This window comes from Pteronotus mesoamericanus, unplaced genomic scaffold (assembly GCF_021234165.1).
Source record: "Pteronotus mesoamericanus isolate MK-2021 breed Mesoamerican mustached bat unplaced genomic scaffold, CSHL_Meso_final contig_27, whole genome shotgun sequence".
Taxonomy (NCBI): domain Eukaryota; kingdom Metazoa; phylum Chordata; class Mammalia; order Chiroptera; family Mormoopidae; genus Pteronotus; species Pteronotus mesoamericanus.
This window is the reverse complement of record NW_026555115.1, coordinates 9512938-9532369: the sequence shown is the minus strand read 5'-3', so window position 1 is coordinate 9532369 and position 19432 is coordinate 9512938. Positions and strand designations below refer to the sequence as shown.

At 40.2% G+C, this 19432-nt stretch overlaps 1 protein-coding gene and 1 non-coding gene across 2 annotated transcripts in view; one reads left to right on the top strand and one right to left on the bottom strand.

The window, feature by feature from the left end:
• The window catches only part of CLASP1 (cytoplasmic linker associated protein 1), a 266333-nt gene that overhangs the window by 75515 nt on the left and 171386 nt on the right, over positions 1-19432 (top strand). Inside the window, exons 3-6 of the mRNA XM_054575023.1 lie at positions 11212-11290; positions 13084-13187; positions 14001-14092; positions 16563-16638. Coding sequence (XP_054430998.1) covers positions 11212-11290; positions 13084-13187; positions 14001-14092; positions 16563-16638 — 351 coding nt within the window. The remainder of the gene's footprint in view (positions 1-11211; positions 11291-13083; positions 13188-14000; positions 14093-16562; positions 16639-19432) is intronic.
• On the bottom strand, positions 10523-10648 carry LOC129071893 (U4atac minor spliceosomal RNA). Its single transcript, XR_008529314.1, has one exon. It is a non-coding gene; the product is annotated as a U4atac minor spliceosomal RNA (small nuclear RNA).

Here is a 19432-nt window from a genome sequence, read left to right as displayed (position 1 = left end):
AGTTCTTTAAAATGTATTCAGTAAACTGTCAGTGTTTAAAATCTGGAGATCTGGCCACACCTGCTTTCATTCCCACATGGTGTTAAGTGACCAGAGCTTTAAGATGTATCCAGGTTTCCATGGTCCTCTGCTCCCTGCATACTACTGGCCTCATTTCTGTATGTGTGAGTTTGCAGCCACTGGTCTAGAGCTCTGCTGTCCAACCTCGTAATCACGATCCTCATGTGGTTAAGGTCAATTTAAAGTTCTATTTCTCATTCACAGTAGCCACATTTCAGTTGCTTGCGTAGCTAGTGGCCTACTGTATTGGATAATGCAGGTGTAGCACATTTCTCTTATTGCTGAAAGCTGTATGGGGCTGGTATAGACTTTTTTTTTTTTCTTTTTCTGCATTAAAGGAGGCCAGAACATTCTCTTAAAAATTTAAACAAAAATCAATTACAATTGGCATAAAATACTAGTTAGAGGTCTACAACATAGTGATGAAACATTTATATAATTTACAAAGTGATCACCCCAGTAAGTCTAGTACTCACCTGACATCATATATAGTTATTACAATATTACTGACTATATTCCGTATGCTGTACTTTACATCCTTGTAATTGGCAATTTATAGTTCTTTATCCCTTCACCTTTTTCACTCATCCTCTCAATGCCCCTCCCATCTGGCAGCCATCAGTTTGTTCTCTTTAATCTGAGCTTGAGTCACTTCTGTTCGTTCTTTCGATCGTTCGTTTATTTATTTATTTTTAGATTCCATAAATAAGTGAAATGATATGGTTCATGTCTCTCTGTCTGACTTACTTTACTTAGCATAATACCCTGTAGGTCCATCCATGTTATTGTTGATGGCAAGATTTCATTCTCTTTTATGCCTGAGTAGTAGTCCATTGTACATGTGTGTATAAATGTGTTTATATGTATGCGTATATGCATGCATTTGTCTATTGATGAAAACTTAGGTTCCTTGGTGTAGCTCTTTAAGCAAAGGCTGTCTCTCACTGCATTTAAACCTTGCCTCCTAGCCTCACTTGGTCTATTGCTACTCATGTGTAAAATGAAGTGGTTTGATGGTTTGATGATCCTAAGTTCTTTTTTAACAGTAAAATCTTTGTATATGAGCAGCGGCAGGTAACAACCCTGTAACTGTGTTTGTCCCATTAATCTAATATTAATTATTTATATTTTTACAGACTTTGGTGCCTCATAAACTGTCTCTGGAGGCCATTTCAGAAGAGGGATTTAAAAAGTAGCTTGCCCAGTGGTGGTATTATTGGAATGAGTATCCAAATTAGGACTCATTTGGTGATTATTTTGAAAGATAAATTTGGGTGAATGTTGGATAAGAACGTCTGTCTCAGTCTCTACTTCCAAGAAGAAACTTCCATTGTAGATTTTCCTGACCTGCCTCAGGCCTTTCAGGTCCACACCCACCCTGGGTTTAGGGTGCTGGAGGAGTTCTCCCATCCCGCATGCGAATACTAAGAGTCACTGCCTTTATCACACGTTATTGGTGTCTGTTGTGCTCTTGTTCTTAGTATTGAAAGTGAGTGCAGTGTTGAATGATAATTAATTCTCTCCGTTTAACAAGATTGCAATTTAGTCTTTTTCTTAAATTTTTATTTTTTCCTTTAATTTTTAATTTTTAATTACAATAGAAAGTCACTACATTATGACATTAGTTTCAGGTGTGTATCGCAGTGATTAGACATTCCATAACTTAGTAAATGGTCATCCTGATAAATCTCACATATATCTGACACCATACATAGTTATTAGACTATTACTAATTTCCCAATGCTATGCTTTACATCCCCATGACTATTCTGTAACAACTGATTTGTATTTCTTAATCCTTTCACGTTTTTTGTCCATCCTCCCAATCCCCCTCGCATCTGGCCACCCTCAAAACATTCTCAGTGTCTATGCCTCTGTTTCTGTTCTGCTTGTTAATTTTTTTAGATTCAATTTTTGATACATATGTATATTTATTGCCATTGTATTGTTCCTATTTTTTAATCTTCCTCTTAAAGAAGACTCTTTAACATTTCATAAAATACTGGTTTGGATGAACTTCTTTAGCTTTTTCTTGTCTGCGTAGCTCCCTGTCTGTCTTTTGATTTTTAAATGATAGGTGGGTAGCTTTGCAGGTAATCTTGGTTGTAGGTTTGCAATTTAGTCTTTTAAAACAACCAAAAAATGTGTAGAACTCAGCAGCATGTAGACCCAGCAGTTTTCCTTTTCAGAATTTGTCTCAAGGAGATAATAGCTTATATGTGGAAGTGTGTACCTATCACAGTATTGTTTAAAAAAATGAAAAATTCTAACCAGACCTGAATGTGAGGAGAGGTTTGGAGGATTGGTTCAGTCCTTTTGATACCTAGATTCAGTAGGATATCACGGTCACTGAAAATGGAGATACAGATATCTATATTGATTGATTTGGAAAGATTTCCATGGCATATTGAGTGAAAAAAACATATATGTGTGTGTGTAGGCATATATATGTGTGTGCGCACGCATGTGCGTGTGTGTGTGTATGTATATAATGAACCTGTTTACGTAAAATTCCTATGCACAGTATGCATGCAGAGATGTCTTGAGGGACAGTCATCAAAATATTAACAGGATTATCGCTGGGTGATGGCGTTTTGGGTGACCTTACTTTGGATTTATGCCCACTCTGATGGTCTGTCTTTCTTCAGTAAGCCTTTTTTTTTTTTTTTTAAAGTAGCCATCTCATAAAAGAGGGAACAGTCATTTATTGAGTACCTGCTATGTTCCAGGCGTTTTGTTAAAACTCTTAACCCTCATGTGTATTGCCTAAGGTAAATGTGTTACTGTTCCAATTTGACCGATAATGCATTTGAAGCACACCTGGCCAGCAAGAGTGTGGTAGTTGGATTCTACCCCAAATCTTTATTTACAAAGCCCTTGTGTTTCCCAACAGTAATTGAGGTCTTGCTGCTCACCACTACCCTGTAATGCAAAATTCCAGAGGCAAAAGTTTAGTGATAAAGGAGTCTTTATTTAAAAACTTCACAACTTTGACATAGCAGCTTTACACACCCTCAAGTCTCTTAAGCCTATCAATTAAGGCTAAGCTTAACACTTGAGTTCTATCATTTTCACCTGTTTTAATTATCTTTAGGGTTAGTTTACAAACTAAAACAATGTAAGATACAAAAGCTACATAGTTTTGGAAGAATGGCAGGCTTCTGCCTCAGATCTTGCCCGCTCTAGGACACTCAAAGAAGAATAACCCTGCCAACCCTCTGGCAGGCCAGCCTGACCCAACTCCGGCTGAATCTGGAGTTTTCTTCCCATTCAAAATACCGCCTGTTGGGAAACGCAAGCATCTGCAGTTCGATCATCTAGGCACCTTCGAGGAAGAAGAGAGCCCGAGCATGCCTCTTTCTTTTCAGGTCTTCTTGCCCGTAATTCCTTGTTCTCTGGAGGCATTCAGCTTCTCAGCCAATCCTGTCCTAGGCTGTTTCTCATTGCGTCGGGCAACCTTCTATGGCCCCTCTCCTTCCCAGTGATCCGATCAGATCTCTCTCTATCACTTGTACCTTTTATACTCATTATACTCAGAGAAGTTTAGAGCTGAGGATGACTTTTAGGGCAGTGGTCCCCAACCTTTTTGGCACCAGGGATAGGTTCCCTGGAAGACAGCTTTACAACGGACGGTTGGGAATGATTTGGGGATGATTCAGGCACATTGCATTCAAGCTCACCTCCTGCTCTATGGCTAGATCCTAACAGGCCCAGACCATACTGGTCCTTGGCCTGGAGGTTGGGTACTCCTTCTAGAGGTTACCTGGTATTGGCAGAGAAGTACTGTGCTTTGCTTAAGGTCTTAAGCTAGCTAGAAAGAGCTGAAAAAGACTACACATGAGGTTTTGTGATATTATGCTTTTACCGTACTGCAGATGGCCTTGATTTAGGAGGCTTGGGTTTGTTTTCAATTTGGTCACTATTTGAGCTTCTTGACTTGGGTAAGTCTCTTTAACTCTTTGGTTTTATTTTCCTTATTTGCAAAAAAGGATAATAACATAGTCTACATCTCAGGTTTATATGAGATTACTAAGATCACCCAAAAGTGCCTTAAAAACAATAAAATACAACATGAGTGTGAAACACTATTTTTACTCTTGTTGACTTTAGAAACATCCTAAACCTGTAGAGAATTTTTGTGAGTTTATTTGAACCATAACTGATGACAGATGCCAGGGAGCAAGATCTCAGATGCTCCAGAGAATAACAGTTTTGCAATTCTTTTATGCATTGGGGATTGAGGAGGGAACATACGGAAGATTACAGGGAGGTGGGAGAAAGCAAGCTGGAGACTGGATTACAGGAACTGTTCCATAACTAGATAATGTGCTCTCTTGAGGGTGTTTACATTTATTTCAAAGATGTGTTAACCTAGATACACAGAAACAGTGGATAGGGCTTGCTTGATGAAAGGTAAGCCTTTACTAGGGAAGTTACCTGCCTGTGTGTGACTACTCACCATGTCCTACCTGCCCATTTAGGAATTTAAAATCAGATCAGCCTGTGAGGTTACTTTCCATAGAACCTCCTTGTTCTTTTACACTCTAGTCAATCCATTCTCCCAGAGTTTAAGAAATTACCAGTTCTACCCTGGCTGGTGTGGCTCAGTGGATTGAGCATCAGCCTATGAACCAAAGGGTCACTGGTTCAATCCCCAGTGCAGGGCGCATTCCTGGGTTGCAGGCCTGGTCCTTTGTAAGGGGCATGTGAGAGGCAACCACACATTGATATTTCTCTCCCTCTCTTTCTCTCTTCCTTTCCCTCTCTAAAAGTAAATAAATATCATCTTGAAAAAAAAAAGAAATTACCAGTTTCTCTATCTAGCCTGTTCCTCATGGTCATTTTTTGAGGAGGGGAGGAAAGGATTTAGTATATTTTTCTTTGATCAGTGAGCAGACATCATGCTATAAAGAGAACTACAGTGGGTTCCATATTGGTGCTTTTACTAGTGGTTTGGAAAGTAATGCAACAAGATTTATCACAGGCATACAGTGACCCAGGGTCACTCTCACTTAGTTTTTAAACTTAAAAATAAAAAAACAACACCCTGATCTATATATAAGAAGTGCACTAAACTCAAAAGGCACAGTTTGATGAGTTCTTACAAAGGTAAACAGGTATTTAATTGCCTGGAACATAAATTTACCTTATTGCTTATGTTATGCTTTATGTTTGCCTGCTCTTTGTCAGCGTAAGAAACATTCAAGCCTGTAGAGAATTTTTGGACAACAGTTGCCGGGAAGCAGCATCTCTAGGGATTGAGAAATGCTCTGGGGAATGGCAGTACAGCACCTTATTTATTTTACACATTAGAATCAAAGGAGGAGCCATAAAGGGTGTTACATGAAGACCATTGGTGATAGATTAAGGAGGCAGGAGAAAGCAAAGTGGGGGATACCTCCTGGGATTTGATTAAAGGTAAGATGATAGGCACATACTTCTTTACATAGGTGAGTAAGGGATAGTTAACAGTCAACAATTAACATGATAACAATAACGATGAAGGGATTTGTGGTCTCAGCTTGTGCCCTAGGGGTTTGGGAGAAAGGGTATTACCTTGACATTCCAAAGGCAAGTTATCCTAGATACCAAAAGATATTAGACAGGCTCAGTTAAGAGAAAGATTGATCTTTGGGAAAAATACTGGCCTAGGACATGACCAACCACCATGAACTGCTTTTAGGTTAAGTTTTAATTTTAGAACATCCTTTGTTGTTACCTCAGGGCCCTGAGTTTGTAAGGCTACCTCACAGGCCTCCCCTGAGCTTGTCAGGTTAATATGTGGCCCCTTTTCTTCCAGTTATTGAACTTCATACAAATGTGTACATACTTTGTGCCTGGCTTTTTCACTCATTGTGTGATTCATCTGTATTATTGAGTGGGGCTTTCATTAATTTATTTTCATACTCTATTTTGTATTCCTTTTTCTTGTTTTGTATACTTATGTTTTACTCTTTGCAAAACTCACTTACTAATTTTATAATACATCTATAGATCTTCCAGGTTTTCTACTTGTAATTATGTTTTCCATTAATAATGACACTTATTTCTTCTTTGTGAGTGTTAACATTTGTTTTTCTTGCCATAAAGCATTAGCCTAGGACCTCAGAAACAATTTTGAAAAGAAATTGTGGAGTGGACAGTTTTGTCTTGTTTTCCAATATCAAATGAAAATTTTCAGCACTTTGTCATTGGGTATGATTCTTGACTTGATACTTTGGGTTTTTCCACCTTTTGGCTGTTGTAAATCATGCTGCTAGGAACATGGTATCTGTTGGAATTCTGGGCTTTCACTTGGTTTGGGTATATACCCAGAAACTGGATTATGTATATGGTAATTCTGTATTTAATTTTTTAAGGAACCACCATACCATTTTCCACAGCAGCAGCACTCTTTTATATTTTACATTCTTATCAGCAATGCACAGGAGTTTTGATTTCTCCACAGCCACACCAACACTTGTTCATTTCTTTCTTTTCTTTTGATAATGGTGATCCAAGTGGGTATGAGCTATTGCTTTTTACATACTGTGGTTGACCTTTTCAAACTCCATTTAAAAACTTAGGCTAGTTTTTCTCTATCCTTTGTCTCTTTCCTACTGTTTTGAATGTTCCATCCTTTTGCCTCTCTGCATTCTGAATTTTTTCCTGCAGACTCTTGCTCCCTGTTTTAATTCTTTCTTCATCTATATTCAGTGTGGTTTTAAATTCATTTATTCAGTACTTGTTTCGGGTATTGTGTTATTTGGTTCTTTCAAAAATGTAGGTCACTTTTCAAAAGTCATTTCTGTCCCCCAAATTTAGTCATGTGTTTTATCTTCTTAAACATCCTAAGAATTGTTATTTTAATGTCTTTTTCTATAGTTGTCCTGTGTGCCTGGTTATCTTTGGTTGTGTTTTGGACATTGTATTTGAAAATTGTTTATAATAGTAACTTGAGTACTAGAGTAGGATGATCTTCTCTCCATCCGGAACTGATCTGCCAGGGGCTTTAGGGCACCAGCAATCAAAGATCACTTCCATCTGATACCATTTTTCTCGGCCACCCAGATTCCTGGAACCTTATCAGTGTCCATTTGAAGGCTCCTAAGATAGAACTATTTGGAGTTCCAGCCCCAGTTGAGGATGTTATCCAGGCTTCCAGGGCTTTGGAATCCATCCTTTGTTCTCCTAGACTCAGTGATGTATAAATGGCCGTATGACAAAAGTAGGCATTTGCTGTATGCTTACCTCTCTGAATTTTAGTTTTCTTATGTTTTATAGACGGGTAATTCTTCTGTAACTTATTTCTCTGATGTTTCCAAGCAGATGTCCTTTTATGTTATAGCCAGCATTTTTAGTTGTTTTTGGCATGAGGATTAGTTTGTGTTACTTAGCCATTATTACCTCCTTTTAAAAATGTGTTTTTTAAAGGTGTACGATAAAGGAACTGTGTTGGACCTTGAGAGCTCACCTATTCCAGATTAATTCAATACTGGTCAATAAAATAGGAGTATATTGTTCACCTGTCATGTACTCAGTTGTGTGCTGTGTATTATGAAAATTTTGAGGGACTATGAAGCATAGTATTACTTATGTTCAGGTAATGTTTATCTGAGGAAACAAGCATAAACTCAGAAAATTAAGTGGGGCCCTGGCCAGGTAACACACACTTGGTTAGCATGTTGTCCTGATACGCTATAGGTTGAGGGTTTGATCCCCAGTCAGGACGCATAACAAGAATCAATCAATCAATGCACAATAAGTGGAACAACAAATTGATATTTCTCCCCCTGCCCCTTTTCTCTCTCTAAAATCAATCAATAAATTTTTTAAAAAAGAAAATTAAGGGAATAATGGAGGAGGTGCTCAAGGGTGTTGCAGAATTAATGGCTTAATGAAAACCAAAGGCAGTAAGTGGTGCTGGGTGTGAGCCAGACCCCCTCCCTGACTCTGCCCCCTCTCTCAGGCCATCTTCCTCATGGCGGTCACAGTGCCCCGTCTAAAAGCTCCAGTTCCTCTGTCACTCCCCCTTTTCCGTGACCACTCTCCAGTCATTTCCCCACTGTCTACAGGACAAGTTGAGGGCCTTCAGGAGCTGCCCCCCATGTGATTTCCCAGCCCCACTCTGCTCCACTTCTGGTCATCCCTGGCAGTTTTCTCGCTCCTCCCACCTTTGCATAGGCTCTTCTGTCTGCTTGAAGGTCTTTTCTTCCTTTTCAGGCTAGTTTTTCAAACTCCACATTGTGTATAGTGCAATCCTTTCTGGGAAGCCTTCTCTGTCCCCCCAGCCCTTTGTCCTCAGGAATCACAGGCTTCCAAAGGATCATTGATTAGTACCTATTACCCATGGTAATAGCAGTGATAATAGCCAGCATGTGGGTAGTTTAGCCCATACCATGCATTAAGCACTATCTAGGCACTTAACATGTACACAGCGACCTGTAAGGTAGTGAGGTACCTGTTAACAGTTTCCCCTGTTTTACAGGTGAGGAAACTGAAGCACAGAGAGGCTTCACAGCTAATATTAGAGTGGTCTTCTGAGCAATGACTTTTATTCATTTGTCCTCTTCTTTGATAGGGAATTGGAAACATAGAAGAAGGGCCTGAACTGTGAAGATAAACATTCATGGGTGATGATTTCCTATCTTGCCCACTGGGACTCTGACAGAGGGTGAACTAGACAACTATGTATAAATCCCTCTGCCTCCTTCCAAAGTCTGGTTGTGTATTCTGCTGAGAAGGTGCTTGGGTCTGTGAACTGTTTTTGCCCACTCAGTCTTGGAGAGTCTCTGGACTCCCTAAGCCTGTCTGGACAAGGCTTTCTAACTTTAACTGTTTAGAATTTAGTAGGCTTCTCTGGTCAGACCTACCAAGTAAACCTCCATCCAGCCTGGAAAGTGCTTAAAGTCTGTGTTCCCCCAAATTCCATGGGTAGGTTAACTGACATGGACTGTCCTATCTGAAAACACAGTAGTCCTCTTGCATCTTGATATTGAATGAATTTTGAAGGGATATGGTGAGATAAGAAGGTAGCATCATTAATGTTTCTGTAATGAATAACAACATTTCATCCCCAAGCAGTAATGCAGTCATCCGATGCTTAGCATCAGGGAAAAGCCAATCCAATTAATTGATAGGCTACTGATTTTAAAAAAAAAACAACAAACTTTAATTTTTATAACAGTTTTGGATTTACAGAAAAATTATGAAGGTAGTATAGAGTCTCCATGTACTCCACACCCAGTCCTCCTATTATTGACATCTAACATTAGCCTGGTTTATTTGTTGCAAAAATAAATCAATATTGATACATTATTATTAACTAAGTCCAGTTTATCTAGGTTTCCTTAATTTTTATCTAATGTCCTTTGTCTCTTACAAGATTCCATTCAGGATACATTGCATGCCTCCCTCCCTGGGCTCTTCGTGGTTGTGACAATTTATGACTTAACCTTGTTTTTGATAACTTTGGTTTTAAGTAGTACTGGTCTGGTATTTGTAGGTTGTTCCTCTATTTGAATTTCCTGCTTTTCTTAAGATTAGACCAGGTTTATGGATCTTAAGGAGTACAGTCCCTGATGCAAAATGCCATTTTATTCACATGTCCAGCATATATACTATCAACATAATTTATGAATGTTGGTGTTAACCTTAATCACCTGGCTGAGGTAATGTTTGCCATTTTAAAGTTGAGGGACTCGCTATCAAAATATGATACTTATTCCTCTTTAGCTCATGAGTAGAGTCATTTTAAAGTGTTTTGTACCATTATATGTATTTTAGAAAAACTTTACAAACCAGTGTTCTCTTCATGAAACCATTTAAAATTAATTTCCTTCAGTGTCCTCAAGTCACCAGTTCCTTGCAAGGACAATTTATGTGTTACGGCGATTGTTGGGCAAATTTTGATCACTTCAGTTTTGAAGCAGTGGATTCAAAGTTGAATGGAAAATCCTGCAGTTTTTGGTTTTAATACTAGCTGCAAAACACGGGTAGGCAGATGTGAGGAATCATAGTTTTGTTTGATGTAATGTTTGGATACTTAACATTACCTGAGTCTTGTTCGTTTGTTGCCCGGACTGTTTTAATATAATAAAATTACACAGTGCAAAACTGTACTCTATCGAGGAAAGTTGTATTATCCTCATTTTTCTGATGGCTAATTTATCAATAATAAACCGTGTTGATTGAAGTACTTGGAATCTCACAACCAGAATAAATTTAACTACTTGCAAGTAATTGAAGGACCCCAGGTTCAGTAAGCCACGTTGAAGAATTTGGAATCGCACAGCCGGAGTAAATGTAACTGCTTAATAGCTACGTGCATCGAAAGAACCTCAGGTTCACGTAAGCATTGTACACCACCTAATGGGCAAGTGTGGAAGTGCAGTATAACCCACAAGTAAAGCTGCACTTTCTTAAGCTATTTTTAAACTCCAAAATCGTGGAAAACGGTTTTTTCCTTGTTTGTTTGTTTTCTTTTTCCAAAAATTGCACCAAGGTAAAGCAGAGCTTTAGTTGATGCGAGCGTGTTGTTAAGGTGTTAGCAGTACTGTCCTCACTAAACGTTCATCGGGCAGTAGCGCAACCCCAAGAAAAGGATGGTTAGTAAGGGTTGTGCGTGCACTGCAAGCAGGATTGGCCGACGCCTGGTAACGTTATGGTGACTAATTTGCAAGTCCTGGCCTACTCGTCCGTTAGCTGATGTATTTAAGATGACCACATAGGTCCCCGAATCTAAACACCGACTGCTTGTTTTCTGAGACTTTGAGGGAAGTGAAGCGGCCCCACTGTTTTACCCAGAAGCCCACGCTCCAGCCGCGAGGATATTTGCATATGTCCTCCTCTCTGGGGCAGGGCCAACAGGGGGCGGGGCTGCGTCTTATTCCCGCCACCCCGTAGCTGGCCAGCTCCGGGGATGTGGTCAGGCTGTTGCGGTTTTTAATTTCGTTTTAGTCATCAGCCATTTCCATTAAAACTGTAAATTGCTATTTTTGTACAGGAGCAGCCTTCCTCTTGATAACCAATTTAATCTTGCCAGTCGGCATGTGCGCTCTGGGCTCGGACAGAGCCTGAGCGGGAAATGGGGCATTCTGGGAGCTGCTGAGCGAGGGCCCTGGGCTCGTTGCCGGCCGCTAACAGGGTCCCGGTGTTTCCCATTCATTGCAGGTGGTTCTTCTGGGGATGGACATCCTGTCTGCGCTGGTCACCCGGCTGCAGGATCGGTTCAAGGCGCAGATTGGCACAGGTGAGCTGTGGGCAAGTGTGGGGCCGGTCCCCATGCTCTCCATCCTCCTGCCTCCAGTCTTCCCTCAGTCTCCCCAGATCCTCCATTTAGCTGTGCCCAACCGCCCCAGCCAGCACCCTTCTTGCCCCTTTCTTTAGTCTCCTGAGCCTCCCAGCCAGCACCCCAACCCCTTCCTTCAGTCACCTCCTGCTGGGGCTGCACCACTCCTTTCCCTCTCCTCCTGGGCTTGCCCCAGATCCAGTGGATTTACTGCATCTACTGGCATCTCTGCCCAATACTTTTCTTTTTGCTTCTTCCAACCTTTGTGTTCTAATAGGAAGTATTACTGATAATTCTTGTACAAATTAGCTATCACATTTTAGTGCCTCCTGGGTTGTGTTTGTCCTGAACCTTCCCTTTTGAGAGACATTCCCTCTGAGAAGTCCTGCAAATCCCATGCAGTTGTATTTTTTTAAGATGATTATTATTGGTATTACTGTTTACACTTTTTAAAGAAATTTATTGATTATTATAGAGATAAAGGAACATTGATTTGTTGTTTCACTTATTTTTGCATTCATTGGTTGATTATTTGTATGTACCCTGATGAGGATGGAACCTATCGCTTTGGCTGTTTAGGACAGTCCTCCAACCCGGCCAGCTCTATTTTCACTTTGACTGTAAATGTCATTACAAGCATGGAGGAAATGACCACTTTCTTATTTTGAAGAGAAGGCAATATGTTACTAAAATGAAATAAGAATAACCACAGATTTCATAAATTTAGAGATGATTTAGTCATTTCTAAGTTCCTGATCTCTGTGATTTTTAAAATAAACTTTATTTGTTTTTAGAGAGAGGGGAAAGGAAGGAGAAAGAGAGGGAGAGAAACATCAATGTGTGGTTGCCTCTCATGCACCCCCTGCCCAGGACCTGGCCCGCAACCCAGGCACATGCCCTGACTGGGAATCTAACCAGAGACCCTTTGTTTCGCAGGCCAGCACTCAGTCCATTGAGCCACACCAGCCACGGTATCTGTGATTTTTATAATGACAACATAAGCACTAAGCAGATCTGTGTGTGCAAGCATTTCCTTATAGATTCCTTCATTTCAATTGGTGTATTTGTTATTTTCTGTGAACTTTCTGATTAGTGTGCTCCTTTGGGTAAAGTCAAGAACTCTTTTTCCCACTCTGGCACTAAATGTCCAACTACAAATAAAAATTCCCCCTTATTTTTAGAAATTCAGCGTTTTAGTAGTGTTCCATTTACCTCCTAATTTAGCTGAACTGTTCAGAAACAATCTTCCCACATGTGTTGAGGAGGAGTGGGAGAGCTGGACTCTGTCTGATAAATATGTGTGCGTTACATAATAGTAAAACGCAGTGTAGACAAAAGGTAGATTGAGCTGTAAGTGTCTGCTCTTCTATACCCCCAAGCAAATAGGCTGGAGCCCTTCTCTTTTACATACCTAAATTTCCTTTTGTGTTGACTCTTTCCTGCCAAGGTATTCCATTGACACCTGGTTTAATATTTCACCAGCATAAAATTATATTGGGAGCTGGCAAAAGGAAGGTGTGGTAAAGAAGAAGATATAGTATGCCTATGCAAAAAAGTATTTTGCTGATTCTTAAAGTAGTGCCCATGGGTTTTAATAAGGCAAGTAGTACTGCAGGGGTTAGTGGTTTTAGATGATGGACCTCACTTAGGCCACAGTTTTGTCTTCTCAATTAATTGAAATATCAATGTAACTGCACCCCCCCCCCCCCCCCACTATGGGTGTTCATTTGATCAGTTTGCATTTTTATTTCTAGTGCTGCCAAGTTTAATAGACAGACTGGGAGATGCTAAAGACTCCGTGAGGGAGCAGGACCAGACTCTGCTGCTAAAAATCATGGATCAAGCTGCTAGTCCCCAGGTAGGGCAAGTGAGGTGTTCTGTGGCCAGCTGGCATGCGTGTGTTCCCCTAACACCAGTGGGTTACTCCACATAGAAATACTTTTTTTCTTCTAATCTGATGTACTTCAGATGAAAAGTTTCATAGCTTTTATTTGGCCTGATATTTAAATAATAAATAGCAAAGGATATATTTTGAATAAATGAGTGGATTTAACATGGGTTTTGAATGCTTGGTTTAATCCATAGACTCAAGCTCAGTTATGTAATTGATTCTTTGTTTCTCTGAAAAGAGCAGTTGTGGTGCCTGGGATGTTACGAGGCCTGGCTTTCGTCTCTGTCTGTTAGTGAGCTGGGGCTGCTGGGACAGATGGGAACTGAGGGACACAGCCCTGCCTTCCAGGGTTCAACTCATTTTGGGGGGAAGGGAGTGTTGCCAGAGAAGTTTTTCCCAGGGATGGTAAAAACTAGACTGGCCTAAAAGGATGAGCAGATGTCTGACTCTGTGGATAGGGTGTAGACAGCTCTTCTGAGCCAAGAGCATCATGAATATGTGATCTTTGAAGTCTTCCAAGCTTTTTTAGCCTCCCTTTTCTCACCTATAAAATAAGGACAACTATACTTTCTTTTAGGGTTGTTGGAGAATTAAAAGCAATTATATAAAAGTTAAGTTGATTACAAATATAAGTCACCATGTTTCAATATATCCTTGAGATAACTAAATGGGATGGTAACAGCCGGAGGCTTATTTGGTCCCATATTAAACAAAAGAATGCAGAAATCTCTTCCTCTTCTCTTTTACATGCCTAAATTTCCCATTCTTTGCCATTTGTAGTATGTGTGGGACCGAATGCTGGGAGGCTTCAAGCACAAGAATTTCAGGACTCGGGAAGGCACGTGTGTTTGTCTTGTCGCCACACTCAATGCGTAAGTCTGGGTGGGGCCTGAGGGTTTTCTTGTCTGAGCTTTTTTATTTTTAACTTTTTATTTTGAAATAGATTTCAGGAAGTGGCAGACAAATACACTGGGAGGTGCTATGTAACCCTTCTCCTCCACCGTCCCCCAATGTTATCATCTTGCCTATGCAATGACAACACCAAGAAATTGATATTGATACTATCCACACAGTTTATTCTGATTCCTTCAGTCACACATGTGTGCATAGTTCTGCACAGTTCTGTCACATGTGTAGTTCCAGGTAACTCACCACTGTCAGCGTACAAACCTGTATCACTCCAGGCTCCCCCAGGTGCCCCTTTGTTGTCGGTCCCTAACCTCTGGCAACCACTAATCTGGTCTCCCATCTCTATGACTTTATTTCAAGAATGTTATATATGGGGGAGTGACCTCCCCCACCAAAAAATCTCTGGAATTTATTTAGTAAAAATTGTGTATTTATTCTTAGATGCTTAAACCTCAGTCACCTTCACAGTACTCTGCATTTGATGCAATACATCTATTGAGACATGTTTTCCACTGCTCAAAACAATTTTTGAACTTTTCAATTTTGAGGCCTTTAGTGCTTCTGCCATTTTTTTGTTATACCTCTTCCATATGGGCAAGAAGTTTCCCTTTGAGGACTTTTTTCTTATGGGGAAACAAAAAAATGTCATTATGGGCAAGATCAGATAAACAGGGAGGGAGGGGCATGGGGGTCATGCTATTTTAGGTCAAAAACTGTCACACACAGCGTGGTGTGGGCAGGTGTGCTCATTAATCACCCACTGTGAGATGGGCAAATGTGTTGAAAGAGTCTTCAAAAAATGTTCACTGAAGCCGAATGCAGCCTCTTAAAACACCACCAGTCGGTTCAGTGATACAGATGGGTTCCTAGAAGACTACCTAGCAGGGGAAGCCTCTATTACAAGAGGTCCACCCTCCAGAATATAATTTCGGTTTCTTTTTGAGTTCCCCCCTCTAAATGGAATCATGTACAGTATAAACCTTTGAGACTGGCTTTTTTTCACTCCACATACTCTCCTTGAGGTTGCATATATATTGTTAAACAATTGTTCATTTCTTCATATTGCTGAGTAGAATTCCATTCATAGAGGTATCATAATTTGTTTAACTATTTACCTGTTGAAGAACTTTGGAATCATTTACAGTTTTTGGCTATTACAAATAAAGCTGCTATGAATACATGGACAAGTTTCTGTTTCACTATCAGCTTTCATTTCTTGGGTCAGTGTAATTGCTATCCATTTGGTAAGTTCATTTTTAGTTTTAAAACAAACTGCCGAACTATTTTCCTGAGTTGTCTATACCATTTTATATTCCCACCAGCAATGTGTGAATGAATCAATTTTTTCATATCCTTGTTAGTATTGAATGTTACCACTGTTTTTAATTTTAGCCATTTTGATATGTGTGTAGTGATAGTTCATTGTAGTTTAATTTTGTATTTAATGACTATTGATGCGGAACATTTTTCATGTGTTTATTTGTAGGAGAGGCTTTCTAAAATTAAAAAGTACAAATTGCTTTTTCTAATTGTGAAAGTAATATTGTATATGTTACAGAAGATTTACATGAAGAAGAAAAGTAATGATTATAATTCTATCAGCTTCTGATAATCACTATGAACTATGGTGCATTTTGTTACAGCCTGTAAGGTTAGAGTATTTTTAAAAACAAAATTAGGATTATAACATTTATATTATAATGTAATTTTTTTCCTTCTTAACACTGTTAACCTTTTCAGTGCCATTAAATTTGGCCATATGTATTGGAAGCTTTTAAAAAATGTTTCTAGCCTTTGGTCACAGTAGTTTCACTTCTAAGAATGTTTCCTTAGGAAGCAACCAGATTACCAGAGAGAGAGTTGTATTCACAAAGGATACACAAAGGCAGCGTTTATGATGGTGTACTGTTGTAAATAAATGTTCTCTAGCAGGGCAGTGTTTAGTTGAAATCCTCTGCGGCCATTTTATCACAGTCTTTTTATTCGGCCATTATTATCTGAATGTCAGTGGTAGCATCAAGCTATGCACAGTGGTGAATTGAGGGACTTCTAGTTTAGTGGAATATGCCAAGCTGGGCACAGTAGGAACCATTACGTGCCAAAATGGTAGTGCAGAGGCAGGAGGTGAGCAAGACTGGGAAAGGCTGAGACTCGCTTGGCCGTAAAGGTTTGGGGCCAAATTGTAGAGAGAACCTGAGTGCCACGAAGAGGACATGTCAGTGAGAAGCACTGATGGTTTTGAACTCTGCAAAGGAGACACTGCAGCACATATATTTTGGAACCAGATGGGAAAGAGATTGGGAAGATTGGGAGGTCCTGAGTGTGAGGTAGCAATAGGGCCTTGGGGACAGAGAGGGAGAGGTGAGTGTGGGCAAAGCAGCTCCTTTCTTTTCTTTGTTCTCACCAACAATAAAACACTTCTTTTGTTTTTAGGTCTGGAGCACATACTTTGACACTAAGCAAGATTGTGCCGCATATATGTAATTTACTTGGGGATCCAAACAGCCAGGTAAGTATATTTTAATGAGAAAGAATAATCATTGATTGTGGACAGTTAAGATGCATTTGACATTTTGTGTGCATCCGATAGATTGGCGGGACTTTATTCATCTTTATAGAACTCTGATTATTGTTTTAGATATTAGCATTTATACGATATCATTGGTAAATGTGGTGATCACTCTGCCCTCTTCTCTGCATGGGCTGAGACTTAATTACCCTTTCAAGTGATATCATCCAGACTGGCCTCCAAGATAATATTACTCTGGTTACCATATCTGCAGCCAAAAGAGGGTGAGCATAGAGGCCAGTGATCAGTGCTGGCTGAAGTCAAACAGTAATTGCCTGCAGGGTGGGGGAGATGGACTGGAAAGGGCCTCGGAACTTTTCTGAAGTGTTGGAAATGTTCCGTGTTTTGCTTTGCATGGTGGCCATACTGGTTTGTACACCTCTGGAAACTTCATGAACCCTTAAGAACTGTAGATATTCTATGTAAATTTTACCTAAATTAAAACCAAAACAATACAAAAAACCAAAAGCCTGAAAACAAAGCACCATTTCCTTAGTATAGAAGGTGGAAGGGGAGTTGGTAATCTGTGACTGGTTATGAGGCAGCTCACAAAGCCTTACTGGTCTGGGCTGTAGAACTGCCAGTTCTCCTACCTCTTTCAGTCTACTTATCACTAAGTTATTTGTATCCTGGTAAGAAAACACTTCATTAGGGAAAGCGGCTCAAAATAGGAACAGGAATTTACCTAAGAAATATATGTAGAGTAAATAGGTCTTCATTAAAAATCTTGGTTTGTAATTGCTGAAGTGCCTTCCTGATTGTACCAGCTCCTGGGATACCTCCCGTTTATTGTCTTATCCTTTCCTCTTCATTTCATCTTCACCCTTAATCTCAATTACATTTTCTCACCTTCTCTCTGCTGCTCTCTAGGCTTCTTTTCTTTCTGTCTGTAACAAGCTCACTGTCTCAGCTGTCTCCTCAGGTCTCCCCCGCTGGTACCCACTTCCTTTGCATGCATTTTCTTATCCAGCCTTAAATGTATGACATTCAAAATATAATTTCTAGATATTTTTACTTACAGAATCATATTTTATATTCAACATTAATTTAAAAGTAAACTGTTTGCTCTGGCTGGCATAACTCAATAGGATGAGCGCTGGCCTGTGAACTGAAAGGTTACTTGTTCGATTCCAGGTTGGGGCACGTGCTTGGATTGCGGGACAGGTTCTCCGGTTGGAGGCATGCAAGAGCAATGGATTGATGTTTCTCTCACACATCGGTGTTTCTCTCCTTCTCCGTACCTTACCCTCTCTCTAAAAAAATAAGTAAAATCTTTTTTAGAAAATACAAAAATACAAATAAACTTTAAAAATTCCAAATTGCCCCCTCCCCCTTTTGGTGCTGACTTCCATTTTTGGCGGGGCCGGGGGAAGTCCTTTATAGAGGTCACACTTTGAGGATATAGCTGCTGCCACAAGATATCCTTTAGTGGAGCAGAAAAGCCAGCCTGGTTAGTTGAATTTATTTGTTCCTCATGCAGTTGCTTATTTTGGCCACACAGGTGATATGAGTAGTCATGCTGGGCCTGTGGGAGATGAACATTGTGGGTAAAATGAGGTTGGTGTATGTGCAGCTGTCAGCAATCTGTAGGAGACAGATACAGCCAGAGTATTCAGACTGAGTGTTCTGAAGATAACTGTGCATTCATATCTGCCTCTGTAGTATTTTATCTACACATATATGTATGCGGACACAAGCACACATAGTCCACATCTCCCAGGATCCCTCCTGCCAGGAAACCTCCCAGTGCTTTTCAGTAGTGTTTTCTGCTAGTCTCTGGCCCTTGAGGGTCAGGACTGTAACTTGCTCATTATTGTTCCAGGACTGCATTCTAGCAGTTTCAGGATTGAGTTGACACCCTACAGCTGTTTGAATGGCTTGCCCTTCTTAGTTGTGTATGTCTCAGACCAGAGAGGACAGTTGTGTCTTGGCAGTGCTGCCCTTGCACTGTTGGTACCTGACGTTGTAGTTAGTCTTCAGCTCTAGTGTGAAAAGTTCGCCCCTGGCTCTGCAGAATGCGGCTGACACTGAATGGGAACTCTGCAGACACCCCTGCCTTAGAGGATGCCTGTTTAGTTGTATATTGTTCTGAGTGCAGACTGACTCAGAGCTGGGGAAGCCCCACGGAAGCTTCTCAGAGAGGCCCACAGATAGATATATGGAATGTGTGCTTAGGATGCTTTTGGATCCAAGTAAATGAAATCCCAACTCAGAATTGCAAGAGCAGGGGGAGAATGTATCAGCCTGCGTAAAGAGGAAAGGGACCTCTAGGGTTTGTTAGTGGAACAGTGATTTCCCCAGAGGCTTAGGGTCTTGGCCATGTGAATCCTTGGGCTTTGTCCTTTGCAGCTTTCCCCAGGGGTACAGCCCAGGGACAGCCCAGCAGCATGCATGTTCTGCAGACCTAGTAGATGAAAGCCTGGTGCTTCCTGTGCTCTTGTTCTAGTTTCCATTTTTACATATTGAAAGGTTCAAACTTACATAGAAGCAGAGAATAACAATGCATCTCTGTGTGTTATTGAGCTTCAACAACTAATAAGACAAAGCCAGTTTAGTTCCATCTACTTTCCTCCCCCATCCCAATATTTTGAAGCAAATCTTAGATATCATTTAATTCTTAAATACTCTTAAAAGATGAGGACTTTTTTTCTTTTTCAAAAACATAACTTTAACACTATTATTCCCCTGTTCATCAAGAATGAGTAATTCTTTTATATCATCAAATACACAATCA